This window comes from Eublepharis macularius, chromosome 1 (genome assembly GCF_028583425.1).
Source record: "Eublepharis macularius isolate TG4126 chromosome 1, MPM_Emac_v1.0, whole genome shotgun sequence".
In the NCBI taxonomy this organism is placed as follows: domain Eukaryota; kingdom Metazoa; phylum Chordata; class Lepidosauria; order Squamata; family Eublepharidae; genus Eublepharis; species Eublepharis macularius.
Genome location: NC_072790.1, coordinates 240,640,161 through 240,667,308, shown reverse-complemented (window position 1 = coordinate 240,667,308; position 27,148 = coordinate 240,640,161). Strand labels below are relative to the sequence as shown.

At 48.5% G+C, this 27,148-nt stretch overlaps 1 protein-coding gene across 1 annotated transcript; it reads left to right on the top strand.

Annotated features, from left to right (window-relative positions):
* Positions 1 to 1,066: 1,066 nt before the first annotated feature.
* Positions 1,067 to 26,684, top strand: LOC129341987 (mothers against decapentaplegic homolog 4-like). The gene is made up of 12 exons (XM_054997370.1): positions 1,067 to 1,180; positions 3,931 to 4,185; positions 11,371 to 11,545; positions 12,958 to 12,978; positions 14,960 to 15,169; positions 15,276 to 15,416; positions 16,777 to 16,932; positions 18,729 to 18,782; positions 18,865 to 19,048; positions 21,031 to 21,199; positions 22,406 to 22,544; positions 23,810 to 26,684. Exons 2-12 carry the CDS (start codon positions 3,949 to 3,951, stop codon positions 24,019 to 24,021), a joined length of 1,698 nt encoding a protein of 565 aa, XP_054853345.1. The 5' UTR covers positions 1,067 to 1,180; positions 3,931 to 3,948; the 3' UTR covers positions 24,022 to 26,684.
* Positions 26,685 to 27,148: the final 464 nt, after the last annotated feature.

The window sequence follows — 27,148 nt, the reverse complement described above, 5'->3', positions numbered from 1 at the left end:
GCCCCCAACCAAAGCTGAATGGGAAGGCCAAAGAGGTGAAGCATGCAGAGCTGCAGTGGGCAGCCTCCTTTTTTCAGCAGAGCTCCTTTAATGCATTTTTTATTCCATGTTAATCTGCTCTTCACACTCACTCCAGAAATTGCTAGTAACAGATGCTGCAACCCAGTCAACGTCCTTTCCTTTTGGACTTCTTTACCTGCCAGCCAGAAATCCAACAGGGTTTTTGTCCCCCTCCCTGGTGATGCTTGTTAAATAACCCCCCTTTTCCTCTCCCTCCCTTTTCCCTCCTTCCTTGGCAACGCTGAGCCTTGAGTCTGTCTACACAAGACATCTTACACTGGGATGCTCAAGATCTTTCCCTTGTTCTCCCTTTGTGAATGCACATGCACTGCTAGGGAGACAGAGTACACTTGAATACAAGACCACACAGAAAGGAAGTTACTTGAGCATCCCCATGTAAAATGTTCTTGTATGGAGAGACTCTTCGGCAGTCTGCCTGGCCAGAAGAAATCTGCAGCCGGACCTGAAGGGGAGCTGCACTTGTTGAATTTCAGCCTGCCTGCTCTGCCCAGGCTCCAAGAGCAATTCATCCTGGCTCTGGCAGGTGCGATGGTAGAGTTGCCGATCTCCAGGTGGTGGCTGGAAATCTCCCAGAATTACAAGTGATTTCCAGGTGACAGAGATCAGTTCCCCTGGAGATAGTGGCTTCTTTAGGGGGTGGATTCTACGGCATTAAACCCTTCTCTCCCCAAACTTTGCCCTCCCCAGACTCCACCCCCCCCCACCCCAAATCTCCAGGAATTTCCCAACTCAGAGTTGGCAGCCCTGTGAGACGGACGCAGTTGCCTGACAGGCCAAGCAACCTGGATATCCTCCTTTCCTTTCTAGGTCCTTTTGTGCTCCCCCAAGCGATGCGGTTGGGAGCATAACTAGCAGGCAGGCGATTGTCTGGCTGGGCTGTGTTTAGTCTGCTCCGCCGCCGCCGCCTCCTCCTCCTCCTCCTCTCCGATTGCACAAGGCAGCGGGGGGGGGGAGCCTGCCTGCCTGCCGACTGCTCCATACACACCCGGCTGTGCCTCCCTCTGCCTCCCCAGGGGTCTGCGCGGGATGGGCGTCCCGCTGCCTTAAGGAGGAGATGCACCCCTCGACTTGGCACACCTAGGAGGGGAGGTCGATCCAGGTGAGTGGGGGCTGCATTTCGGACCCCCGTCCTTTCTCCACTTTGCTCTGCAGGACCGTTGCCGTTTGGGGAAGAACAGCCGGGTTTGAGTCCACTGGCACCTTAGGGACCCCCAAGGTTTTCTACAAGCAGCGCTCCCTTCTACAGACAGGAGAATCTCCACATTCGAAAGCTTAGACTCGGGAAATCTAGTGGGTCTCCCAGGTGCCGCTGGATTCAAACCCTGCGGATCAACACAGCTACCCACCGAAAACTATCTTCAGGTTTGGGGAGAGTTTCTCTCCTGTCTCTTGGGATCAGCACACGCCCACCCACCCCCTCCCTCCCCGTGACCCACTTCCTTCTTCCTACCCCCCAATCCCTGGATCAAGATTTGCACCCAAACCATGTTGCTGCTTTCTGGTTTGGGGCTCAGTCCCGGCTCCCCACCGGGCATGGCCCACATTGGGCCCAGAAGGAGAGCCTGAGTCTGGGGGGGGGGGGCTCCTACTGCCACCCCCACCCCCCCCCCACATAACACACACTCTGTTCCCTCTCCTTCCTTAACTCCCTCCCTACTTCCCACCAAGCTCCAAGTGCTAGACTGACACTTCCTCAGCTTGGGAGATGGAACCCAGGAGTCCAGCCCATGCCCACCTGAAATGTGTGTCCCCCTCCCAGCTGATGCCCCAAAGCCCTTCCCTCCCTGCCATCGTTCCCCCCCCCCTTGATTGCTGGCCATGTCCATGAAACGGAAGCTCTGAGCCCTTTTCCACCCCCTTGTTTTCCTAGGAAAACTCTTTCACTGTTCCGTCCAGGCTTGTAAACATTGCTCCTAACCTTTACCTGGCCTCACCTGCCCTCTAGCAGGTTCTAAGCAACACATCTGCTAGGCTTCCCTTCCCCTTCCAAGGTGAACCACAACAGCCTGCTTTCCTTCTTCCCAGCCCCCTGGAGGGGGGAAGATAACAGCCCTTCCCTGATTGTCCCACCCAACAGTCTCTCCTCCTTCACTCCATTCCCTATTCTCCTCCTTTAGAGGTTTTTAAGAAGAGGCTAGATGGCCATCTGACAGCAATGCTGTGAACCCAGGCAGATCATGAGAGGGAGGGCAGGAAGGGTTACATCAGGGCTTAGTTCTCACAGCCCCTTCTAACATGCCCAGGGTAAGGCTGATCACCACCTTGGGGTCAGGTAGCACTTTTCCCCAGGCCAGTTTGGCTAGGGATCCTGATGGTGTTTGGCCATCTTCTAGGCATGGAGTACGAGTTACTGGGGAGGGGAGAGGTATTTGTGAATGTCCTGCATTGTGCAGGGGGCTGGACTAAATGACCTTAGAGGTCCCTTCCAACTCTATGATTCTATGATTCTCTAGATCTTGGCTCATATTTCCAGAGTTCCTTAGCCTTCATTGCTGGAGTATACTGCAAGTCCTGCAGAATCCAGCATCTTCAAAACCTCTGTGTGTGTTTTTAAAAGTGAATAAGCAGTTTTCTAACCCTTATGGGTGCAAAGATACGTTGCAAAGTATGTAAGCATTGCCTGACCAGATCTCAATACGATTTCTGGCATTTGGGGGGGGGAGGGGTGTGTGTGTGTGTGAGAGAGAGAGAGAGAGAGGTGATGTGTCTTTCTTGTGTTTTGCTCCTTTCAATGGTAAAAAAAAATAATAAAGCAATAAATAAAAATACTGGGTGCATTTTGCAAAATCAGTGAGGTCGTGCAAATATGCATGATATGTGTAGGCTGCACTATCACTCGGAACGGAATTTGGGTGTATGTGTTTTCTCTTGGGAACTGCCACTCCCCCTGTGGTGATGACATTCCGAAGTCCCTGAAGCTTTGGGTAGTCGACCAGCACGAACCCAGATCACTTCTGACTCCTCCGAGACATAAAAATGTAACAAGAACCCTAATGGATCAGGTCAGATTCGTCTCCAGTCCTGTTGCCAGCTGTAGCTTAGCCTGAAGCTAAGCAAAGCATGAAAGCAACAGCCGTTTCCTGAAATGGAAGCCAAAGATATACCGTCTCTGAACCGGGAGGTTCCATATAGCTGCCGTCAGAGCAGCTTCCACATGCGATTGCAACAAGCAGAGGCTAGATGGCCATCTGACAGCAGTGCTGATTCTGTGAACCCAGGCAGGTCATGAGAGGAAGGGTTACATCAGGGCTTAGTTCTCGTGGCGCCTTCTTACATGCTCGAGGTAATGCCGATCACCAGTTTGGGACAATTTTCCCTAGGCCAGTTTGGCTAAAGATCCTGACTGTGTGTTGCCATCTTCTGGGCATGGAGCAAGGGTCTGTGGGGGGCGGGGGGAGGGTAGTTGTGAATTTCCTGATTTCCTGCATTGTGCAGGGGGTTGGACTAGATGACCCCAGAGGTCCCTTCCAACCCTATGATTTTATGAACAAAGGTCTCACCGACCTGGGATCACCTTCAGCCACCTGTGAACGTACATTGGCCACTTCCCCATCCTTCTCCTCACTATATGAGGGATCCAAAAAATGGTAGGGGAAAGAGAGACCCTTCTGTGCTGGGCTTACCAGCCACTTCTCAAGGCACATCAATTCAGACGTTCCCCCCTCAACCAAAGCCATGTGCACTGCACACCTCTCTGAAGAATTCAGTATCTAGCTCAGCCTTCTGCATCCAAAGGGCACCTGCTTTCATTTTTTAAAAAAATAATCAATTTCCTAGTCCTCGAGGATCTGGAGATATATCTTATGTTATGCTTGGTCTCCTCTGTTCCCCTGCCACCACCACCACAAGGGAACTGCTGCTGTCGCCATGTCCCTGAACCAGCCCAGCAGCAGTGACGCCTGCTTGAGCATCGTGCACAGCCTGATGTGCCACCGGCAAGGCGGCGAGAACGAATCCTTCGCCAAGCGCGCCATTGAGAGCCTGGTGAAGAAGCTGAAGGAGAAGAAGGACGAGCTGGACTCGCTCATCACAGCCATCACCACCAACGGCGCCCATCCCAGCAAGTGCGTCACCATCCAGCGCACTCTCGACGGCCGTCTCCAGGTAAGCAGCAGCAGCACCTGGCACCTCAGGGGGCCCGGAAAGGCCACACTCTTTCTCGGAGCCATGTTGAGAAGTCCAGGCCCAAATCCCATCCCGGCCAGACTTGGTGATCTCTGACTGGGGGTTCATTGGCAGAACATCTGCATTGGAGGCAGAAAGTCCCAGGTTCAAAAGAGAGCCTGCATAGTCTAAAGGTAAGGATGTTGGACTAGAACTGGATACAAATTCTTACTTGCCTTGAAACTTTTTGGGTGGTCATTCTCAACTGCACCTACCTTGCTGGGCTGTTGTGAGGAGAAACTAGAGGAAGGGAGAACTATGAATGCCACCCTGAGCTCCTTAGGGGAAGGGTGAGATAAAAATGCACTAAACTAAAGGATATAATTCGGTGCCGCTGGAGCTCCAGCCAGAATCGACAGTAAGGAATGATAAGGGTCAGGGTTTGGCTCAGTAGTAAAGTAGAAGCTCTGTGTGCGAAAGGTCCCAGGCTCGATGTCTGAATGAAGGAGAGGGAGAACTTTCTCCGCCTGAGACCCCGAAGAGCTGATGCCAGTCAGAGCGGACAGCATTGGGCTAAACCAACCAAAAGTCTGAGCCTGGTCACATCATATCAGGAAAGGGCCCCGAGCTCAGTGGCAGAGTGCCTGCTTTGCATGCCAAAGGTCCAGGGTTGGATCTCTGGGGTTTAGGAAGGACCTGAGCCTTGTGGAAAGCAGCTGCCAGTCAGAGCAAGCAATGCTAAGCATTGCTGACTCTGTCCAAGACAGCTTCATGAGTCATGGAAGGACCGGCGTGTCTTTTTTGTGGACTGAGCCAGCCCAGAGAGACGCTGCGAAAGGCAGCTTCATGCATTGGCATCTAGTTGGGATTGGTTATCTCAGCATTTTTTTTAAAGCATAGAGTTTACAATTTTGATCCATCCCAAAATTGATCAACAAAGATTAATGTCCTCCAACCAGCCCTCTTGTCCGTCAAGACGATTTGCCTCTAGAATGATTGGCAGCAGGCTGAGTTTCTGAGACACATCTCTGAGGAGTCCAGTAGCACTTTTAAAACTAACCAACTTTATTGTAGCATAAGCTTTCGAGAACCACAGCTCTCTTCATCAGATGCATCTGATGAAGAGAGCTGTGGTTCGCAAAAGCTTATGCTACATTAAATTTGGTTAGTCTTAAAGATGCTACTGGACTCTTGACTGACAAAGAGAGCTGTGGTTCTCAAAAGCTTATGCTACAATAAAGTTGATTAGTCTTAAAGGTGCTACTGGACTCTACTATTTTGCAGCTACAGACTAACAGGCTAACTCCTCTGGATCTCTGAGGAGAATCTCCTTTTCTGACAAAGGGAGCTGGACTTTCAAAAGCTTATACCCAGGACATCTAGTTAGTCTTTAAGGTGCACCTGGACTCAAATCTTGCTCTTCTACTACAGACCAACACAGCTACCCACCTGAAACTTGCTCCTTATCTGATTTTTTTTTAGTCAGTCTGAAGAAATATGAAATACTTACCAATTTTAGATAGTTTCAGGTGGATAATCGTATTGGACTGTAGTAGAAGAGCAAGATTCAAGTCCAGTTGTAGGTGGTGAATAAGGAGTGAAATGCACTGAAGCTGAAACAGGATAGTGGTGTGATCATTGTCAGTTAATTTTGAGACTGGGGACTGAAGAAAATTTTGCACAAACAAAGCGTTTTTACACCAAGTTCCATAGAGGCAGTTCTAACCATTTTAAGCTGACTTACAGGTTTATTTTAATGTTATCCTACTCTTCACCTGAAAAACTAAAGGCAGGTTTTCCTCTTGCAAGGTGGGTTAAGCTGAAAGAAAATGGCTGGCCCATGGTTACCCTTAGCCAGCAAGTTTGTGGCTGAGTGAGGATTTGAACTCGCATCTCTGTCATAGTCTAACGATTACACTACACTGAACAAATGATCACAGTAGGATTTTTTCCTTGGAAATGCTATTTCTTGTCTGGAACAGTCGCAGTTCGTCAGGGTTTTTTGCGTGTCCTGTGAGTGAGGTATTGATTATCTGGAGATACCGATTAGCTGGACTGTCACAAGAGCTGATACCAGTTATCAGCTGGTTTGGTGTCGTGATTAAGAGTGGCAGGACTCTAATCCGGAGAGCCAGGTTTGATTCCCCACTCCTCCACTTGAAGCCAGCTGGGTGTTCTTGCGTCAGTCCCAGCTCTCTCAAAGCTTTCTCAGCCCCACCCACCTCCCAAGGTTATTGTTGTGAGGATAATAATAACACAGTTTGTAAACTGCTCTGAGTGGGTGGTATATAAATTGAATGTTGTTGTTGTTGTTATCATGACAAGGTTTCAGTTTTTCTGCTGTCTCAGGCTCAATAATTTTGCAACATGAAGCCCCTGACTGTGGCCTGTTTCTCACATGCATGCCTGTCGCTCGGTTCAAAAATGTCTAGCTCTGGTTTAAACATGAAAACAGTGAGGCAGAAAAACTTGTCTCTGCAACTTTGCATGGGCCCAGCATCTGTGCAAAGCAGGTATGTGTCCAGTCAGAGTTTAGGCCTTACCCCATCTTCAAATCCATACAGGAGAGAAATCATATAAATGCTGACGAAGACAGCTTGGACTCTAGAAATTTAATTGGCCTTTCAGATGCTATAGGACCCAAATCTTGCTCTCCTACTATAGACCAACACGGCTACCCACCTGAAAATAAAAATGCTAGGAGTGTGGAAGAAACTTACATCTAAAAAGTCCTTTCCTTTCCATTCCTTTAATCTGATTAAAGCTTCTTGACTAAAAGTCCAAACATGTCTGTTGTACCATCACCCGGACACAACACTAAACCAATGGAAAAATCTCACAACAGCGAGGGTAAAATTTGGAGATCTATCAGATAAAAGGAGTAAAACTAGATTATGATAGGGATGAAAAATTATCTAGGTAGTGTGTTAAAAACCTATTTCTGAGGCTACCGAAAAGAGGACACTTTTGTCATTTCGGTATTAAAGAATTCACACACAGGAGAGAAAACAGAAAAGGGCTTTTGAGGAGGTGTGCAGGTGTCTTTTTACGGGGGAGGGGGGGAGATTTTATATTGGTTTTCATTTGGAAATTTTTAAATCATTTTGTAAGCCGCCTTGAGATATGTGGAAAAGCAGGGTATAAATGCTTAAATAAATAGATAGATAAATAAATAAATAACTACTCCAGCACAACACCTCCTTCTGGCTACAGATCTTTGGCATTCGGACATTGCACATGTAGGTGCTTCCCACAGGGATTGGCCTTCTTTAAGGGAGGCGCCGGGTGCTTACAAAATAGTCCTTGGTAAAGACTTCTGACCCACCATCATCATCTTTAAATTGGACCCCATCTTCACATGCAGTGCAATGAGAGAGTGAATCCGAAGAATGCACAGACGTGAGGAATGTAATTTAATTGGAACATTCCCCATGTGTAAAGAAATGTCCCTGCAAGCAGAGAGCTATCACGTCAGGGAGAAAGACTCTAGCCGAGGATGCTGTGTTTTGCACTAGTTTTCTACTTGGAGAGGGTGGAGACTGCCCTCAAGTCATAGCTGACTTATGGTGACCCCTGGTGGGGTTTTCAGGGCAAGAGGCTAACAGAGGTGGTTTGCCATTGCCTGCCTCTGCAGCCTTGGTCTCCGTTGGAGGCCTCCCATCCAATTTCTACTTGGAGAAAGTTTTTTAACGGCAAGGGAGGCTTGAAAAATGATTCATCTGCTACACTGCCTGAAACAATGCAATCCATTCTACCACTTCCGAACTCTTCCACGTCTGTCTATCTAGGATATTTTTATCCTTCCCATCCTCCACGGATCTCGGGAGAGCGTATGCGACTCTCCACTCCTCCACCTTATCTTCTCAGCAGCAGCCCTTTCAAGTAGCAGTGACAGACCCACAAAACTCCTGCGGTAAGAATTTAAGGTATTTAAAGTACACCATGCAAATAAGCCATTTCAACATATGAGATAAACTCTACGTACAAGTCAATCGAGTACAAGGTGAACAATGCAATAAATCTTACATAAAGTGCAAATGCAAGATGCATGAACAATTCTTACAAGGCGCAACCCGACAAGGAAAAGTTCCTTCCACACTATTGCAATTCCAAAATATATAATATGTAAGGTACACTTAAGAGAAGAGAGTAGGGAGTGTCCTTCCACTACCCTACTCTTACATATTTTGGAATTGCAATAGTGTGGAAGGAACTTTTCATTGTATGGTTGCACCTTGTAAGAACTGTTCGTGCATCTTGCATTTGCACTTTATGTAAGATTTATTGCATTGTTTACCTTGTACTCGATTGAATTGTAAGCAGAGTTTATCTCATACGTTGAAATGGCTTATTTGTACGGTGTACTTTAAATCCCTTAAATTCTTACCGCAGGAGTTTTGTGTCCTCCTCCTCCTGATTTGGTACTCTGCGGCATCCCTCCTTTTCATAGTACTACCCAGTGAGCATCATGGTAGAGCTGAAATTTCCACTCAGGTCTCCGAGATCCTAGTCTGGCGCTCTAACCACTCTCCCACACTGTCTTGCAATCTGCTACATGGGCAGACTAGATGAATGGGCTGCTTCATCCCTAGATGAAGGCCATGTTCTCTGACAGCTCGCATGTGTGAATGAGCTGATACGGATTTACTACCAAAGGTAGTATGTCTGCATCGCCACATGCAATTAGGAACTGGCATCTTCTGAAGATACCAGCCCTGAAGAAGAGTTCTGTGTGGCCCAGAACTTTGCACGTCTTTATCATTGGTTGCTCCAGAAACACTCGTGTGTGTAATATCCCTTCTGCTATTCCTGTGATGAAAAATGATCCCCTTACCTGTCTGTGAACTATGGACTCCCTTTACCCATTGCCTTGATGTCAATCTTTTTAATATGCAAGCAAACTGGAGGTTGAAATGCATTTACTTACTTACTTACTTTGTTTATACCCTTCCTTTCTTGCCTGTGGGGACCCAAAGCAGTTTACGTGGTTCTCCTCTCCTCTGTTTGGTCCTCACAACAACCCTGAGAGGTAGGTTAGACTGAGAGTGTGTGACTGGCCCAAGGTCACCACTGAGCCTCCACAGCAGAGCGGGGATTCGAACCTGGGTCTCCCAGATCCGACGCTCTAACCACTACACCATACTGGCTATCCCATGATATGTAACTCCCCCTACACCTGTTGTGTCTTCCTCACTGCAGATGTCTCCCCCAAGAAGGACAATTGCATACAAGCATTCTTCCCCCTATTTTTGCAGAAATCCCATTGCATAATGGCAGTGGGGGGCGAAGTAATGTCTGACCACATCATTCTTTAGATCTTGTTTTTGAGGATTTGATCAGGCCAAAAAAATCCAAGAAAAAGTAGGAGAGCTATGTATCTTTCTTAAAGGCCTTGAAAAGCTGCAATGGTGGAGGGGGGGCAAGCTTTGCAAAGGGGGGTCAGTTTTTATTCCCCCTCCCCTTGTTTAAGTTTGGAGGTCAAGCCAGGTTATGCTATGAAGTCATTAACCCATCCCCCCCTCCCTTGCACTAATATCCCCTATTTTTCATCAGCTCCCCCCCCCTCAACGCCCAGAGGATGAGTCACTGTCTGGTTCTTGGAGCCGCCGCAGGGAGGGGGAGCTGTTGTTATGTCTGGAGTCAGCAGCAGCCAGAAGCCTTAGGGAAAAAATGAGTGCAACCTCTATCCCCACCGCTACCGCCACTGTGGGAGAGGGAGGGAGGGGGATATTTTGTCCTCATTGCATGGGGGGCGTGATTCATTTGTCTGGTGCAAGGGGGAGGCAGATGGGGGCATACACCCCCCCCCCCGAGAAGTTGCAGCTTGTTCAAGAGGGGCCAGACTAATGGAGTTGGGGGGGGTGCTGCTCCATAAAACTGCAGAGTAGGGGGTCCTGAGCTATTGGCGAAATTAGGCAGAATTTAGAAGGAGAGGGGACCGTCCAGTCTCTGCCAGGTTGTTTTTGCTTTGTGTTTTCTGCAGATGCTGGCAGGTTTTGGTAAGAAGGGGGCAATGGTTCGCTGTTCTTCTCTGCCCAGTCCCTTGAGATTGAAGGGTGGATGGGTTTGGTAATGGAAGTCTAGAAGAGGTTTCATCCTTTCCAGGCCATTTCCTCAGCAAGAAACAGGCCAGAAGGGCAATATGTGGGTCATCCCATGGGTACCCCAGGGAAGAGGAAAATCCCGGTTTTCCCACACAGTACCCTCCCTCAGGACTGTTTCTGGCTGGCAAAACAGTGCAGGCGGGAAGGCCATGATCCTGAATTTAAATGTACACTGTGCATGGAGGAATTGAGGGGATCCCACAACTCACATGTGATTGTGTTACGTCTGAACAGGTGAAGAGGTGAACTCCCCCCCCCCAAATTGAGGCCAACCTTCTTTCTTTTCTCCCTCTGCCTTAATTTCTTTCCAGGTTTCTGTTTATTCATTCTCTGCAGTAGGCAAGATGCTTACATTTTCAACCCCCTCATATTTAGGTGGATCGTTTTAGGAGGGTAGTTTTGGGTGGGTGGCCGTGTCGGTCTACAGTAGAACAGCAGGATTTGAGTCCGGTGGCACCTTAGAGACCAACTAGATTTTCAGGGTGTAAGTTTTCGAGAGTCCCTTCTTCAAACATGAGACTCATAAGTTTCCGACACGAGACTCGTAAGTTTTTGAGAGTCAGAGCTCCCTTCTTCAGACACGACTCATGTCTGAAGAAGAGGGCTGACTCTCGAAAATTTATGCCTTGAAAATCTTGTTGGTCTCTAAGGTGCCACTGGACACAAATCCTGCTATCATGTTTAAATAGTTACGTACATGGGACTGAGCAATGTTGGAGTTGTAGGAACACGTCACACAAGTACACACTTTACACCTTTGGCATTTGTGGGGTGAAATACTGGATTTTTGTGTTGCGTTGAAAAGTTGCAGCAGTGATCTGTTTTGATTATCTCCAGCAACAGAGAAGTTAATTGGGGGTGGACTATATCCCATGTTACTGTAGTGGCATTTACTGTTGTTACTACACATTGTTACTATGCATTGTTGTAGCATTTTAATGTCACGCACCTTGCCTGGCTGACCCACAGAGTCATGCCCGTGAGTTTACTACTTCCATTGAGGTCTGCAGTTACTTATCGTTCCTCCCAATTCGTGCTAGCTGCAAGCTCCTCCATCTTTCTCCCCCCACCCATCCTGCAGGTGGCGGGGCGTAAGGGTTTCCCCCACGTGATCTACGCACGTCTGTGGCGCTGGCCGGATTTGCACAAGAACGAACTCAAGCACGTCAAGTTCTGCCAATTTGCCTTTGACCTGAAGTACGACAGTGTCTGCGTGAACCCCTACCACTACGAGCGAGTGGTGTCACCAGGCATCGGTGAGCAGATTTGGTGGGAGGGAGAGGACTGAGACCTAGTCATCCCCAAAGGGTAATCTTGGGTCACTCTTTCACTCTTTGTCTCTCAGCCTAACCTACCTTGCAGGGTTGTTGTGAGGATAAAATAGAAGACCAGAGAGCCATGTAACCCTCTCTGAATGCCTCCGAGGAAAGCCAGGATTTTTTTTTGTGTTAGATTTTTCCTCTGACTCTCTTCTTACACCCTCTGGGTAGATTACTGCCACCAGAAATTATATTCCAAAATAGTTAATTTAAATTTCCCCTTTAATAACATGCCCAAACATCAGGCTCCTTCATGGGTCTATGTGGCCCTGAGGAAAGGACTGGGATATAGGAATAAAATATACCCTGGGATTTAAAAAAACCTTTTATTTTTATGAGAAGTGTATTGGTTTTACACTATTATTTAAGTTTGATGGTTTCAAAGATAGTTCTCAGTTCTTAAAGTTTCTTTTCGTAGGCACTGTCATACAGATACATATATAACTTTCTCTTTCAGGCGCACACACAGTTGCCTGCTTTAGACAGAATGAATGTTCTCTCACAGACACACACAGTTCAGGCTTCCACACAGGTTGCCTAACTGAACTAGAATGAAAATCCCCTCAGGCTTCCACACAGGTTGCCTAGCTGAACTAGAATGTGAATCCCCTCAGGCTTCCACACAGGTTGCCTAGCTGAACTAGAATGTGAATCCCCTCAGGCTTCCACACAGGTTGCCTAACTGAACCAAAAAGAGAATCCCCTCAGGCTTCCACACAGGTTGCCTAACTGAACCAAAAAGAGAATCCCCTCAGGCTTCCACACAGGTTGCCTAACTGAACCAAAAAGAGAATCCCCTCAGGCTTCCACACAGGTTGCCTAACTGAACTAGAATGAGAATCCTCTCAGGCTTCCACACAGGCTGCCTAACTGAACCAGAATGAGAATCCCCTCAGGCTTCCACACAGGTTGCCTACTTTTCCCAGACTGAATTTTCTCTCTTCTCAATAACTAAAAACAGCAGTTCACTCCACCCACTCTCAGATATCAACCGATCATCTCACTCCCTCATTCCTCTCTTTCACCCCCTACTCACTCTTAATCTGTAGCACACCAAGCATTTAAAAACACACAGACACTTAAAATTATTGTGGAAGGGTTATATCTCACTATCTGTTTTTCCGATCTGTTTCTGTTTTGTGAATATCATTCTAAGCTGTTGGATGTTTTGTGTTGTTTTCATGTCCCAGAGGGCTCTTGGCTTGTATTTGTACTGGTGTTTATTCTCTGTGGATTCCAAGTTTTGTTTTGTTTTGTTTAATCTTGCAAGCTTCTTAAAAGGAGTTCTTAATAAACAGGCAGTGTATTTCAAAGCTCCAATTCCATTCCCTCTTTCTTTCTTTTTACAGGACTGAATATCCAGAATACAGGTGAGAGGTGATTTCTGGATTAGAGGTGAACAGAAGGGCCAAAAAGGGTCTGGCAGGGGCGGGAAACTTCAGGAAACCCTTCTGAATATCATGGCGACCCTCCTTCTCCAGCACAGAGCTCCTGTTCAAAGCAGGCAGAAATTCAGCAGGTGTGCCTCAGGGATGAAAAAAGGCTCCAGAAATAGGGGGCGAGGGCAGGTGCGCATCCTTACCTTTGCTGGCTGCACAGCTAACTGACGGAACTCATTGCCACTGAAGTGGTGGTACTAGCTTGGAGCCAAACTAGATGCTGTGGTTCCCATGAGTGCACCCTGTGGCTGCTGATGCCATTTTAGAGGAGAATTTAGTGGGTTAAAAACTGCCACAAAGCAAATGCCTGGGCTTCGGCTTGCCCTGCAGCTCCTTCATTGAACTTGAAAATGATGACATTTTCTGGCACAGCAGGGGAGGGTAAATAACTCACTGCCTCCCAGCTCCCTGGAGCCCCAGGCAGCCCTAACCTTGCGGCAATTTTTAAACAGCTAAATCATCCTCTAAAATGGTATCAGCAGTTACAGGTTGTAGCTGTGGCCATCATAACATCCAGTTTGGCCCTCAGGTGATAATAATAATAATAACATTCGATTTATATACCGCCCTTCAGGATAACTTAACACCCACTCAGAGCAGTTTACAAAGTATGTTGTTGTTATCCCCACAACAACAATCACCCTGGGAGGTGGGTGGAGCTGAGAGAGCTGTGACTGACCCAAGGTCACCCAGCTGGCTTCAAGCGGAGGAGCGGGGAATCAAACCTGGCTCTCCAGATTAGATTCCTGCCACTCTTAACCACTGCACCAAACTGGCTCTCCAGTTTGGAGAGCTCTCCAGATGGCTTAAGATGGCATCTTAAAGAGCCAGTTTGGGGAGCTCTCCAGTTTGGAGAGCTCTTAAAGATGGCTTTAAGAAGGGGGTTGGAGCATTTCATAGAGGAGGAAGGGCTCTATCAATGGCTTGTCTCTAAGATCATTAAACGGAAACTCCAGATCTAGCCTCTGAATAGCAGATTCCGGAGAACAGTTTGGCAAGCGATCCTGCCTTCCCGGCCTTGCTTGCGGGCATGCCAAAAGCGCTGCTCTGACCATTCTCGGAAACAGAAAACTGGACTGGATAGATTTCTGGTGCAGTCTAGGATACAAAATAAAGCATCAGGTGCTGAATTAGACCACTGCTGCTCTTTCATCTCCCACCCCATAGAATGTTTGATGAGGGCTGCGGAATATGGGCCGCCGTCTAGAATTGTTTGATTACTGAAGTATATATTTATTTATGGTCTTAATGCAAATTTTATTGTAATTTTAAAATTGATGTTATCTGCTCTGAGCCCGTTCACAGGGAGAGCAGGTTATAAATCCAATACATCGATCAATTTATTTTATTTTATTTTATTTATTTAATTTCTATTCCGCCCTCCCCGCACCAACAGGCTCAGGGCGGATTACATTAATAAAACTTTAAAATTACATTCCGCAATTAAAACCACTATAAATACAATATAAATATTTAAGACATAGCAGCACAAACTAGTTTGACTCAGTCCAACATGCAACCATCACTAAAAGATACTTTAAAAGAGATTTCTTCGGGTTGGATGCTCAGATAGGGAGGGCCCCGTTCTTTTCAAATTCAAATTCAGCCGGTGGGGGCCCTGCCCTGCCCAGCATCAACCGTACACCTGGCGGAACAGCTCCGTCTTACAGGCCCGGCGGAAGGATAACAAATCCTGCCGGGCCCTGGTCTCACGAGACAGAGCGTTCCACCAGGTTGGAGCCAGGACTGAAATCAAATCAATCAGTCGGGACACAGCCTTTCCAGATGGTTGGATTTAGAATGCTAGCCTGTGGCCCTGTGAATCTGAACAGCTGCATAGAACCTCCATATTCAGAGGCAGCGTACCTCTCGTTATACCACTGCCCAACCGGTATGGTCTTCCCTCCTCCAGCCCCTCCCGCCCGGCTGGTGAAAGAGGAATTCATCCCCGACTGTATCCACATGGAGATCCAGGCTCCGCCGCCTGCTGACTGCCTGGGTCCCGGGAGCAAGTCCAGTCACCCTCCGGGAGAACCTTTTCAGCCTCTGTCACCCCTTCAGATCTCTGAATCGCCCCATGCTATGGCTGGCACCTACCCTGCTCTGCCCTTGTCTCCCCCAGGTAAGATCGGGAGGGGCATGAAGGGAAGACAAGGGGACATCTTCCCCCTGCACCCTCCGAAGGCAGTGATTCCCTGAAACAAACCCTTTTATTTTTCTTCTGCCAGGGCCTCCCGGGGGCCCCCTGCTCCCCCTTTTGCACGGCGAGGGTCTTCTACAGATCTCCACCTCCTCACACCCCCCAGCCCCTTCTCCGGCTCCCCCAGGATCGCAGCAAAACGGCTCTGCCCCAAAACTGCCCTACCCAAGTAAGTATCCTAGTTGGGGGAGGGGATTCATGGGTACTGATCCATTACCACCACCACTCTGTTTTCCTAGCCTGCAAATGTCTGAGAGGCAGTGGGGGGATCTGCTTGTGTGTGTCAAACCCTGCCCTTCCCTTGCTCGCAGTGCTTTGAGGCCCCGTAGCTGGAGGAGTCAGTATTGAGTTAGATGGACCAATGAGCTGATGGTGTAAGGCGGCTTCATAGAATCAGGTTCATCGCCAGGGCTTTTTTTCTGGGGAAAGAGGTGGTGGAACTCAGTGGGTTGCCCTCGGAGAAAATGGTCACATGGCTGGTGGCCCCGCCTCCTGATCTCCAGACAGAGGGGAGTTTAGATTGCCCTCTGCGCCGTGCCACAACTCCCCTCTGTCTGGAGATCAGGGGGCGGGGCCACCAGCCATGTGACCATTTTCAAGAGGTTCCGGGACTCCGTTCCACCACATTCCTGCTGAAAAAAAGCCCAGTTCATCGCGCAGTAGAGCAGCAGGTGCTTTGAAAGCAGACATCTCTCCAGCTCAGAGGACATCTTCAGTACAAGGGTCTGTAGTATCAAATGTTTGGAAAGACCTCGCTCTGCCTCCTTGAGGAGCTACTGCTCATCACCAGAGGAGGCCGTACTGAATTAGATGTTCCGGGGGGGGGGGGGGCTGACTCAGAAAAAAAATACAGCTTCCAATCCTCCATTCCTCTTGTTTCTGTTGCAATAATTTAGATTAAAGCACATTGCAGTAAGCAGTATAAAGAAGTACACTTGTATTCTAAGTGAAGTTCTAAACTTTGCATGAACTGTGTCTGTCTGTGTGTTTTCCCCCAGAATGTTAGGTAACTAACAGTGCAATCCTAAGGAGAGTTACTCCAGTCTAAACCCATTGAAATCAGTGGGGTTAGACTGGTGTAACTCTTCTTAGGATTGCACTGAAAAGCAGGTGTTGTTTTCATCTTTGACAGCCAATTAAAAATAGTGGATTCTGTCTAGATTAACGTTCCTCTATCGGAGAATAGACCAATAGTGATCTACCAACTTAACTCTGTCATTTCTCACAGATTTATAGTTTTGTTTTGTAAGTTGGGTATAATGTCATTTTTGGGTAATTACGAGGACATACATTAGAAATTATGAACCTTTAATGAAGCATCAAACCATTCATAGTTTGTTTATGCTGTTACGTGAAAAGATCTTAGATATTTGCATAAGATAACCTATAAAACATGCAAATTCGGATAGTGTATTAGAGTTCTGATTGGAAGAATCAAAGATAAATCTTTCTTTTGCGATAGTAGGATCTTTAATAAGGTGCGGATAAGAGAGTCCCTTACATTTCATTCCTCCCTGGATTTTTGCAAGACTCCGCAACCAGCTGGAGCAGGACCGGGAGCCCCACGAGCTACACTTCAGGAGGAAGGGGACAGAAGCCCACCCCTCCGCCTCTCCCCACGCCACAACAGCAGCAGAACGGACGGAGCCACCCACAGCCTCCTCTCCACCACCCAAGCCATTACTGTATGTCCAGGCAAGCAAAAAGCAGGAGGGGTAATGAGGGGTGAAAAGTGGGGAGGAGAGATCAGACTTGGTTTCCAAAAAAATGCAAGGTTTAGGGGTGTGCAATTTTTTTTTACTCCCATCTCAAGAAAGGTCTCCTCGCTATAACAAAGAACTGCTTCTTTGTTATAGCTAGGAGACCCTTTCTTGAGATGGGAGAAATAGCCAGAATGATAGCTTCAGGTGGGTAGCCGTCTTGGTCTGTGGGCGCTTGGACTCTCGAAAGTTCATACCCAGGAAATCTAGTTGGTCTCGAAGGTGCAGCTGGACTTGAACCAGAATGATTTAAGGATTTGGTGCACTTTTCTCAAAGATGAACACAATTGGGGTTGTTTAATTTAGAAAAGAGACAATGAGAGAACATAAATTTATAAATGGCAAAAATGGCCCCTGATGTGGATAGCTCAGGCAAGCCTGATCTCGTTGGATCTCTGAAGCTAAGCAGGGTTGGTCTTGGATAGGAACTGGATGGGAGACCTCCAATGAAGACCAGGCTTGTAGAGCCAGACAATGGCCAACCACCTCTGTTAGTCTCTTGCCGTGAAAACCCCACCAGGGACCACCATAAATCAGCTATGACTTAAGGGTGCTCTCCACCGTCAAGTAGAAAGGGGTATTATAAATTTTCTTCAATAAATACAACTAGCAGTTGGGGTTGTGACAACAGAGGTACATTCTCACGGTCAAGGCGGAGCAGATCTATAAGAAGATTCAGTACAGGCATAAAGGATGTACTTATGCAACGTGTAATTGGCAAGTGGAACTCACTGCCACATTAACGTGAAAGACTTCTCGAAGCAGGTTTGGGTGGGCGTATTTTCAGCAATGCGCTTGCCCTGAGACTCTAGATTTTTGTTCAATGTGATCTACTTTTGTGAACCACCTTGGGAGCTTGGTTGTTAAAATATGCTTGTAGGTGTGGCAAAATCGCAGAAGCAGAGCGGTCGTTAGGATCTCGTACAGCTCCTCAAAACCGGTGTTGATGTAGTTGTTAAGACACTGTGACTGGGGAGAAATCCCCATTTGGTCTCAAGCTCACTGGGAGGCCTTGGGCCGGTCACTCACTCGCAGCCTAACCTCCCTCACAGGGTTGTTGTATTAAAAAGGGGAAGGGGAGACTTCTGTGTGGGGAGACTTCTGTGTGTTGACCTATGCTGTTCGGAGGAAGGGGAGGATATCAGTGAGATAATCAGGTAATCGCCCCAGATCGTGCCTAGAAGATAAAATGTTTGCAAAATAGAGATTACTGCACATTTACATTAATTCTGCAAAAAAGTGAAAGTATTTTGCTTGCGAAACTGAGGATGACAGCCACTAGCTTAGGTGACCAGTCGATGGAGGGACATGAATCTTTCCCCATCTCCCGGTAGAGATAGCTAAATGGAGCCTCCACATGCAGTGGCAGTCTACCCCTGGATTCCAGATGTTGCAGGCAAACAACCATCTGACTTCACCACCTTCGTGCTATGATTGCCAGTGGTCCCATAAACTACCGCTGTTGAAGCCACAATGCTCACCTAGATGGACCCTCAGTCTAGCATTTAGTTTTTCTGAGTTGGGAGGGAATCACTATCTGTTGGTTAATAGGAGGTTGGTGGTCTGGATGTCCTTTGTTCTGGAAGGGAACTGAACTCTTATGGATGGAAGGAACAGAACAATATGAGCTTTAAGGGCCTTGCCCCCCAGTTGTGTTGCTGTGCCCCCCGTGCCCCATACGAGCATCCCCTTGACCCCTATGTCTTATCTTTGGTATTCAGGGCCCACACACCACAGCTCAACTCCCTACCAGCAACCGGTCTCCAGCCACCCCGGTAAGCGATGCCTCCGTCACTTGCCCTCTTTCCCCCTTGACAACCATGCCAGCTTGAATTTTTAACTCTCGCATCCCCGCAGGCCCCGAGTTCTGGTGTTCCATTGCCTACTTTGAGATGGACGTGCAGGTGGGCGAGATCTTCAAGGTACCGTCCAACTGCCCCGTGGTGACCGTGGACGGCTACGTGGATCCATCCGGGGGTGACCGTTTCTGCCTGGGGCAGCTTTCCAATGTCCACCGCACAGATGCCAGCGAGCGTGCCAGGTTAGGAGTGTGTCTGGCAGTGTATGTGTGTGCACACGCCATGCTCTATAACTTTACGACCAATTTCCCATCCGTTTATTCCAACTAAAAAATTGCGGGAGCTGTCGTTCCAGAGAGAGGCTACAGTTCTCTGGAAGGCATTCTGAACATACAGTCCCTTCCCTCACAAGACTGTTTATTTATTTTCTATTATTTATTTAGGATATTGCTGTGCTTCTAGACTCCTTCTCAAAGGGGCTTACAATTAAAACTATGTCACAGTATTAAAAACGGGCCATTGGACATAAACAGCATCAAACTGTCTATAAAACAGATCATTAGAAAGCTGGTAAGATAAAACCCCTAATTTAAAGTCGGGGTAAAAAAAGATGTGTTTTGGATTACACTACCCACAGTTCTTTACAGTGGAAGCCATGACAGTTCCATTTCAGATTTCAAAACGCTTTAAACATCTCAGTCTGTTGCTTCTTCCCTTTGGTCAGATTGCCACCAGTTGCCCTGTCCCTTAGCTTCATTTCTGGCTGTTACCTCTTCCCCGATCGTGCCTTGCCTCACAAACCCTAGTAACTATGAGTCTCTCTACACAAGACATCTGACACGTGAAGAACAGAAGGGTAGTTTAAAAAGACAGAGCCGGCAGCAGGGCAAAGGCTTGGCTATACACTGGAGATGTGTGAAGGGGCTGTGAAATGCCAGAAGGGAAACTTCAGCCCATTATAACCTCTCCAGGTCCAAGCCCGACTCTCGAAGGCAGCTCCAGCCCATTTCCATTCCTCTCTGCCCTCTGGTTGCCATCCCACACAGTTTTAGGCTGGAGAGGTGAAGATAAAATTAACAAACTTTGTGAGGACCAATTTCCACTCCTCTGTCTTTTTAAACTATACTTCCTGGCTAACATTGCATCTCCCTGCATTTGACAAACGTGCGCCAAGATGTCTCGTTTAGAGAGACTCTATGAGAGTTCATCCTAGCCAAACTGACAGCTGTCCCTTTTCTCACACAAGCTGGCTTGCAAACCTTCTGGTAGCGTTAATTCCTTCAGTTCCATTAACACTGTATGTTTTCATTTTTAGTATTTTGAAACGTATAACATGATTGAGCAAGAGGTTGTATTTTATGGCCATTTCTCAGATTATGCCAAGGCTAGTCCAATTTGCCACTGTCTCTTCTCCCAGGTTACCTTGTTCCTGCTCCTCCTCCTCCCATTTGGCCTCATGAGAGTCTCAACCCATTTTTCAGTCTTGGCCCATAGTTTAAAAACTACTGGGTTTGAGTGTTGGCTGTGGATCTAGAAGACCCAGGTTCAAATTCCCGCTCTATCTTGGGCCAGTCACGCTCTCAGCTTAGCCTACCTCACAGGGCCATTGTGAAACTAAAATGAAAGAGAGGAAAACCACATATTCCACCCTGTGCTCCTTGGAGAAAAGGTGGTAGGAAATGTGCTAAATAGACAGATAGGGGTAGCTGGGTTAGTGTTTCACAACACAAAGAAAGAGGAATTTGGGGGCGCATGGTTATTTTCTGGACTAAGCCCACTTAGTCCTCCAGGGACAGCTGTACATTCCACAGCTGTGGAGAGTGAAACTGGAAGCAGCCAGGTCTAAATATATGGAAGTGTCAGAAATACAGAGTTTCGAATTGATCAAGAGATTCTGGTTGCCTTTCCCAAAGACTGAATCAAGACCAGGGATTTCTCAGCAATGACATTTCTCACCCACAACCAACCTAGGGAGAGGGAATTATCACCTGTTACTACCACTGGGAAAGATCCTTGTACTTTTCTTGACTACATTTTAATTTAACATCATAAAGTCCCACCCTGATCTTCTTGCAGTTTGTGGCATTTAAACCCAGCTGTTTCAGTCTTCAGGGAGCCACGAGATTCCTGTTTATTTTACTGCGAGGCACTGTGCGTGTTTGGAGGGGGAGAAACATTGCATAGGTCCTCCAGACCTTTGCTCCCAGCTCTTGCCATCTTTCAGACTGCACATCGGGAAGGGAGTCCAGCTCCAGTGCCGTGGCGAAGGGGACGTCTGGATGCGGTGCCTGAGTGACCACGCAGTCTTCGTGCAGAGCTACTACCTGGACCGGGAAGCTGGGCGTGCTCCAGGGGACGCCGTACATAAGATTTACCCGGGCGCTTACATCAAGGTGAGAGTTTTGACTTTTCAGTGCTTCTGGAAATCGCCACCTGCAACAGAAAGGCACACCTGGTGGGACTATCCAGTCCAATGCCCTGTCCTCTTGCATGCGCATGCATGCAGCCATGACCGGCCCGGAAGAGTCTCCAAGCCCAGTGCACTGCAGGAAAAATTGTCCACAGTGCAAACTGCTTTCAGAAAGCAGTCTCGAGAAAGTGAGCCAAGCTACGTGTCCGGTAGGTGCATTCATTTCCTGTCACTCCCTGACCAGTCAGATTGTATGGGATTTCATGGTGCTTTGGAAACTTGGGAAATCTGCCTGGCCAGCAGGAAATGAATTGTTATCCAGCAAAAACAAAGATGCCTGTCTCCTGACACCTTCAGCTCTTGCGGGGGTTGGGGGGACATTATTTTTGTTCACATCTGAAGGATAAAAACAGATGCAGGCACACATGCCTGGGAGCAGGTGTTAATTTTTCTGCCACAGAGCTGTTCCACTTCCCTTCTCCCTCGCTCTTCTTCTTGGCTGTGACTCTGGCATGGTTTTATCCCCCTTGTCCACTGCTTCAGACAAGCTTTTGCCTGTTTTTACATTTCCCCTCCTCCTAGGCCCCAGGCATCTTTAGCCATTTAAATCTGTATTCAGCAACCTTTTTTTAAAAAAAAGCTATTCTGTGTTTTTAAAAATCTGCAAGCATTGCTTTGGGTAAAGGTGGCTTCTTGATTGCCACAAAGGCTGGCCAATCAGCACTTGGTGCAACTTGATGAGGGGAGTGAGATGAATTCCTGATTGTTGCAAGCACCAGCCAATCAGCACTCTGCCCAGCCAGGTGCAGGATAGAATGGATTCGTGTTGTTGCAAGGGTCAACCAATCACCAATCTACCCAGCCAGGTGAGGAGGTGGGATGAATTTGATATTGCCGCAAGGGACAGCCAATCAGCGATTGACACAGTTGGCTTCTGGAAACCAGAGGACTTGATTGTTCCCGGGCTGTTCCATTTGATAGTTTGTACATCCGTCATAAAGGGGGAATGCAGATCCACGGTGGGGGCCCAACGCTTGAAATATGTGCGCTGACTCTAATCACCTCCATCCTTTCTTTCCCCTCCTTGGGGTATTTCACTGGCCAACTTGCAAATGGGCTTCTTTGCAGTCCTAGAGGTGAACCCCCAGCCAATGTGGATGAGTGGAAAATCTTTGTTGTTTCCATCCAGGTGTTTGACCTGCGTCAGTGTCACCGCCAGATGCACCAGCAGGCAGCCACGGCACAGGCGGCGGCGGCGGCACAGGCGGCAGCAGTGTCCGGGAACATCCCTGGGCCTGGCTCGGTGGGAGGCATTGCTCCAGCTGTTGGTAGGTGTCAGGGGGTGGCGGACATGACCCCGCTAGGATATGATTGTAGAGAAATGAGCTATGGGCTAGCACAGACAGTTGCTTCCAGTGCTGGATCTAAAGAGGATGCTACCCCACATCTCTGGCTCTGGAGGCAGCTCTGGGCACCCCTGTCTGCCAGATGGAGAGGTGGGGCTGATTTGTGATTGTCGCCAGGACCGTACAATCAGCACTCAACACACCCAGATGGGGAGGTGGGGTGAATTTGAGATTGCCACAAGGAACAGCCAATCAGCAATCTCTGCTTTCTGGGTGCCTCTGATCTCTGGCTCCAGGGTCACCTCTGATCTCCCTGGTTGCAATCTCGGGCTCTAGGCTGCCTCCAGCATTCCTGAGGTGTGGCTTTTCTGAATGAGCAGCAAGGCATTGCCCTATCATCCAAACTGTTTGAGGAGGCCTATTCTGGCACTTTGCTCATGCTCAGAGTAAAACTGAACATTTGTGCTGTCAAAATAACCATCAAGTTTGATCCTTCCACTAATTACAGAAACAAATTTAATCAACGCTTATTGTATAACAATGACATTTAATTTTTTTTAAAAAAATTAATGAATTATTATAACATCGATCCATGTTTGGAAGGGTTTCGGTAAATGTGAACGATCACCCAGTCCACTTCTTCTCTTCAGCTTTTATCTCACAACTCCTGGGGTCGGCTTACAGTTCTGAACCTTAACTGAAATAAAGCAGCATTCTTACTTGCAGGTTTTTTGATTTAACTGGGAGCCAGTTTGGTGTAGAGGATAAGAGCGGCAGGACTCTAATCTGGAGAGCCAAGTTTGAGTCCCCACTCCTCTGCTGGAAGCCAGCTAGGTGACCTTGGGTCAGTCACAGCTCTCTCAGAGCTCTCTCAGCCCTACCCAACCCCTCAGGGTGATTATGAACAACATACTTTGTAAACCGCTCTGAGTGGGTGTTAAATTGTCCTGAAGGGCGATATATGAATTGAATGTTAAAAAAAAATTTAAAGGGGTTCAGTCCCCTGATTCCGTTCCTCCAACACAAGAAGCTTTCCCACCCTGCAGAACTCCCCTCTTCCACGGGCACACGGCTACTTGCCTTGGGGGAATTCTTCACCATTCGCGGAACAGAATCACAGCATCCTACCCAGTATTTGTTTGGGAAGCCGGCCGGGGTACTGAGCTTACCCAAGAGGTATTTTGGGGTCTGACAGCCAAGCACTGCACCCATCATGAGTTGCCTTTTCCCGCCTTCGTCCTCTCCAGGCCTCTCCGCTGCAGCCGGAATCGGGGTCGATGACCTCCGCCGCCTCTGCATCTTGCGGCTCAGCTTTGTCAAGGGCTGGGGGCCGGACTATCCAAGGCAAAGCATCAAGCACACCCCCTGCTGGATCGAAGTGCATTTGCACCGGGCGCTGCAGCTCCTGGACGAGGTCCTCCACACCATGCCACTCGCCGACCCGGGTCCTGTCAACTAGAGCAGGCGCAATGGAGCAGTGAGGCCTCGTGCTCTTTGTGGCCGTAACCTCTGCAGGCTCTGTGGGGCCATCAGCACTGTGAAAGAGACTCTTGATATGCCCCACTCCTGTGGAAAGGGGGTAGGGACAGATTTCTGCAGTCCTCAAAGGGCCGGAGACCCTGTTGGCCGCCATGGGAGATGCGACTTGTCCGGTCCTGAGACTGCCAATGAAGCAGACAGTCTAGGAGGTCCCTCCCTTCTCAGATCGTCAAGCCACGATGGACCAGTTTTGACTCCCTTGACATTTGGCAGCCACATTCCAAAGTGGCCAAGGACCATCTGGGCGTTACCTGGTGAATGACCCGTCTCCCGCACCCTCATCTTTAGTGACCCTCATCGTAGGATCTGCTTTAAAAATCAATCAGCAGCCAAATAATTGAAAATGCCAAAAAAAAAACCCCAACCCTCCCATCGTATCTGCCATTGGAGGGCTGAACCTCTGTCTTTGGTGACTGGCAGTTGGTGGCCTGTAGCCCACACATCCAGCCCACGCATACATAGCAGTTCTCTGTTCCCCTTTCGGCACTGGCACGTGGGGTGCCCTGATCCCTTAGAAGAGTGCCAAACATGGGTGTAGAATTTGACTTCCCGGAGCTTTTGCGGTTTTGTTTTGGGGGTGGCAGTCATGTTGTCTAGCCCTTAACCTTTCGGAAGCTCGGATGTTGAAATCTGAGAGCCAAAAGAGCAGTTAATGAGATTGACAGTTGTATAGGGCTTGGCTTTTCTTTGCTTTGTGCAGCTCCGTTATGTCTCCCCTCTACGGTTGCCATGTCCAGGTTGGGAAATTCCTGGAGATTTGGGGGGTGGAGCCTGGAGAGGGTGGAGTTTGGGAAGGGGAGCGACCTCTGTGGGGTATAATGCCATAGAGGTCACCCTTCAGAGCAGCCATTTTCTCCAGGGGAACTGATCTCTGTTGCCGGGAGATCAGTTGTAATTCCGGGAGATCTCCAGCCACCCCCTGGAGGCTGGCAAGCCAACTTCCCTCTCCCAAATGACTGGCAGATACCAGAGTAAATCAAGCAAAGAGAATTGGTGCTCATTTGCCTAATTTACAGTTGCAAACTCTCAACTGTCTACATATTTGGCTTTGGGAGAATGAAATAGTAAAAAATGTCACGGGTACTGTTCTTCTTAGATAGGGTTGTCAATAGGCCTGAAGAGAAATGTTCTGAACAGAGGCTTAATGTCTGTTAATGAGCAGCTGATGTAAATAACCTGAGGTAAATAAGGTCACATTTAGCCTCTGTTACAAAGGCAGAACAATTTTTAAGGTCTATGGACCCAAAGCTAGTCTTGGCCCTTAGCTTCCTCATTCTCCTGGTAGAACATGGTGAGGAGGCTTTATGCCTAGGAGAAGCCAGTAGGCCGCCACGAGTTCTAGCCAGAGACCCTTTCCCTCTCTCAGAAGAACTCTTTTAACAGCTGTGTAACAGACAAAGATTCAACAGGTGCAGCCTTTTCCTCAGGACAAGGGAGATCTCATCTCCTTCCATAAAGTTTTACTTGTCCTGCAGCTGCAAAACAGAGCAAGGTGAATTAGGATTACTTCCTTTCATTTACTTTAACAGGTGTGCAAAAAAGTCAGCAGGGTTAGACTGGCCAGGGGGAAGGGCCTTCCCCCAGCCCTTCGCACTATCCAAAGAAGGAAGAGCCAGCCTGCCTGCCCGCCCAGTGGGCCAGGCATGGCTTCCCCCTTCCTGGGTAAGGATTGGCAGACGCCATCCTAGGGTTGCCAGCCTCCATGTGGTAGCTGGAGATCTCCCAGGATTACAACGGATCTCCAGCCGACAGAGATCAGTTCCCCTAGAGAAAATGGCTGCCGTGGAAAGTGGCCACTGGACTTACCCAGCCCAGGTGTAGGGTTGCCAGCTCCAAGTTGGGAAATTCTTGGAGATTTTGTGAGTGGAGGCTGGAAAGGACAAGATTTGGGAAGGGGAAGGACCTCAGTGGGGTCTAATTCCATACAATCCACCCTCCAAATCAGCCATTTTCTCCAGGGGAACTGATCTGTGTCGCCTGGAGATCTGTGTCGCCTGTGTCGCCTGAGAGCCAGTTTGGTGTAGTGGTTAAGAGCACGGGACTCTAATCTGGAGAGCCGGGTTTGATTCCCCACTCCTCCACAAAGCCAGCTGGGTGACCTTGGGCGAGTCACAGTTCTCTTGAGCTCTCTTAGCCCCACCCACCTCACAGGGTGATTGTTGTGGGGTAATAATAACACTTTGTAAACCGCTCTGAGTGGGCATTAAGTTGTCCTGAAGGGCGGTATATAAATCGAATGTTATTATTATTATTTGTAATTCTGGGAGATCTCCAGGCACCCCCTGGAGACTGGCAACCCTATGGGGGACTGGCTCACTGAGAAAAGTCCCAGTGGCTGCCATAATGACCAGTCTATTCCTGAGGGGAAGGTTTTTGCCATCTTAGCTCATTGAGAACGAGGGGTGAAGGGAGCCGCTATTGCTTTTGCACCTGTGGCTTAGCCCAGAAAATATGAGAAACCAAAAATGGGAACATCATCAAATAATCTGTAAACACAAGAGATGAAGAGGCCCGACTCCTGACACGAAAGTAATCGAGACCAAAAATAATTTTAACTTACAGAATATACAAAAAAAGTAAAACTTACAGCGCAATCCTATGGCCGGCCCCAACGCCGACGCGGCTGCACTGGTGGTGTGGCGGCGGCGCCGGGCCGGATCCTGTGCCAGCAAAGTGTGGCCGCAGCGGCGCCCGCAGCGGCGCAGAGATGCAATTTTGGAGAACCAGAAAGTGTTGTGGGCGGGTCTGATCCACGGCCGCCGCCAGGCGCAGCCAAAGGGCGCTGTTCCTGACAAGCGTCAGGGGGAGGGGCCAGGAAAGGCGCAGCCTATGGGCAGCACGCGATCCCGGCCAGGCCCCAGAGCAGCAGGCAAACCGCGCCCATGCTGGCAGACTGCCTCGGCTCGTGTGTCGGGCGGGGCTCGCAGTCGGGAAGGAGAGGGGTGGGCGTAGTCTGAGAAGCCTTTCCCCCGTTTGCCCAATGTAGCACCAAGTCCCTGGCGGCCGCGTCCAGAGAGGTTGGCATGGGACTGGCAGGCGCCCTGCCA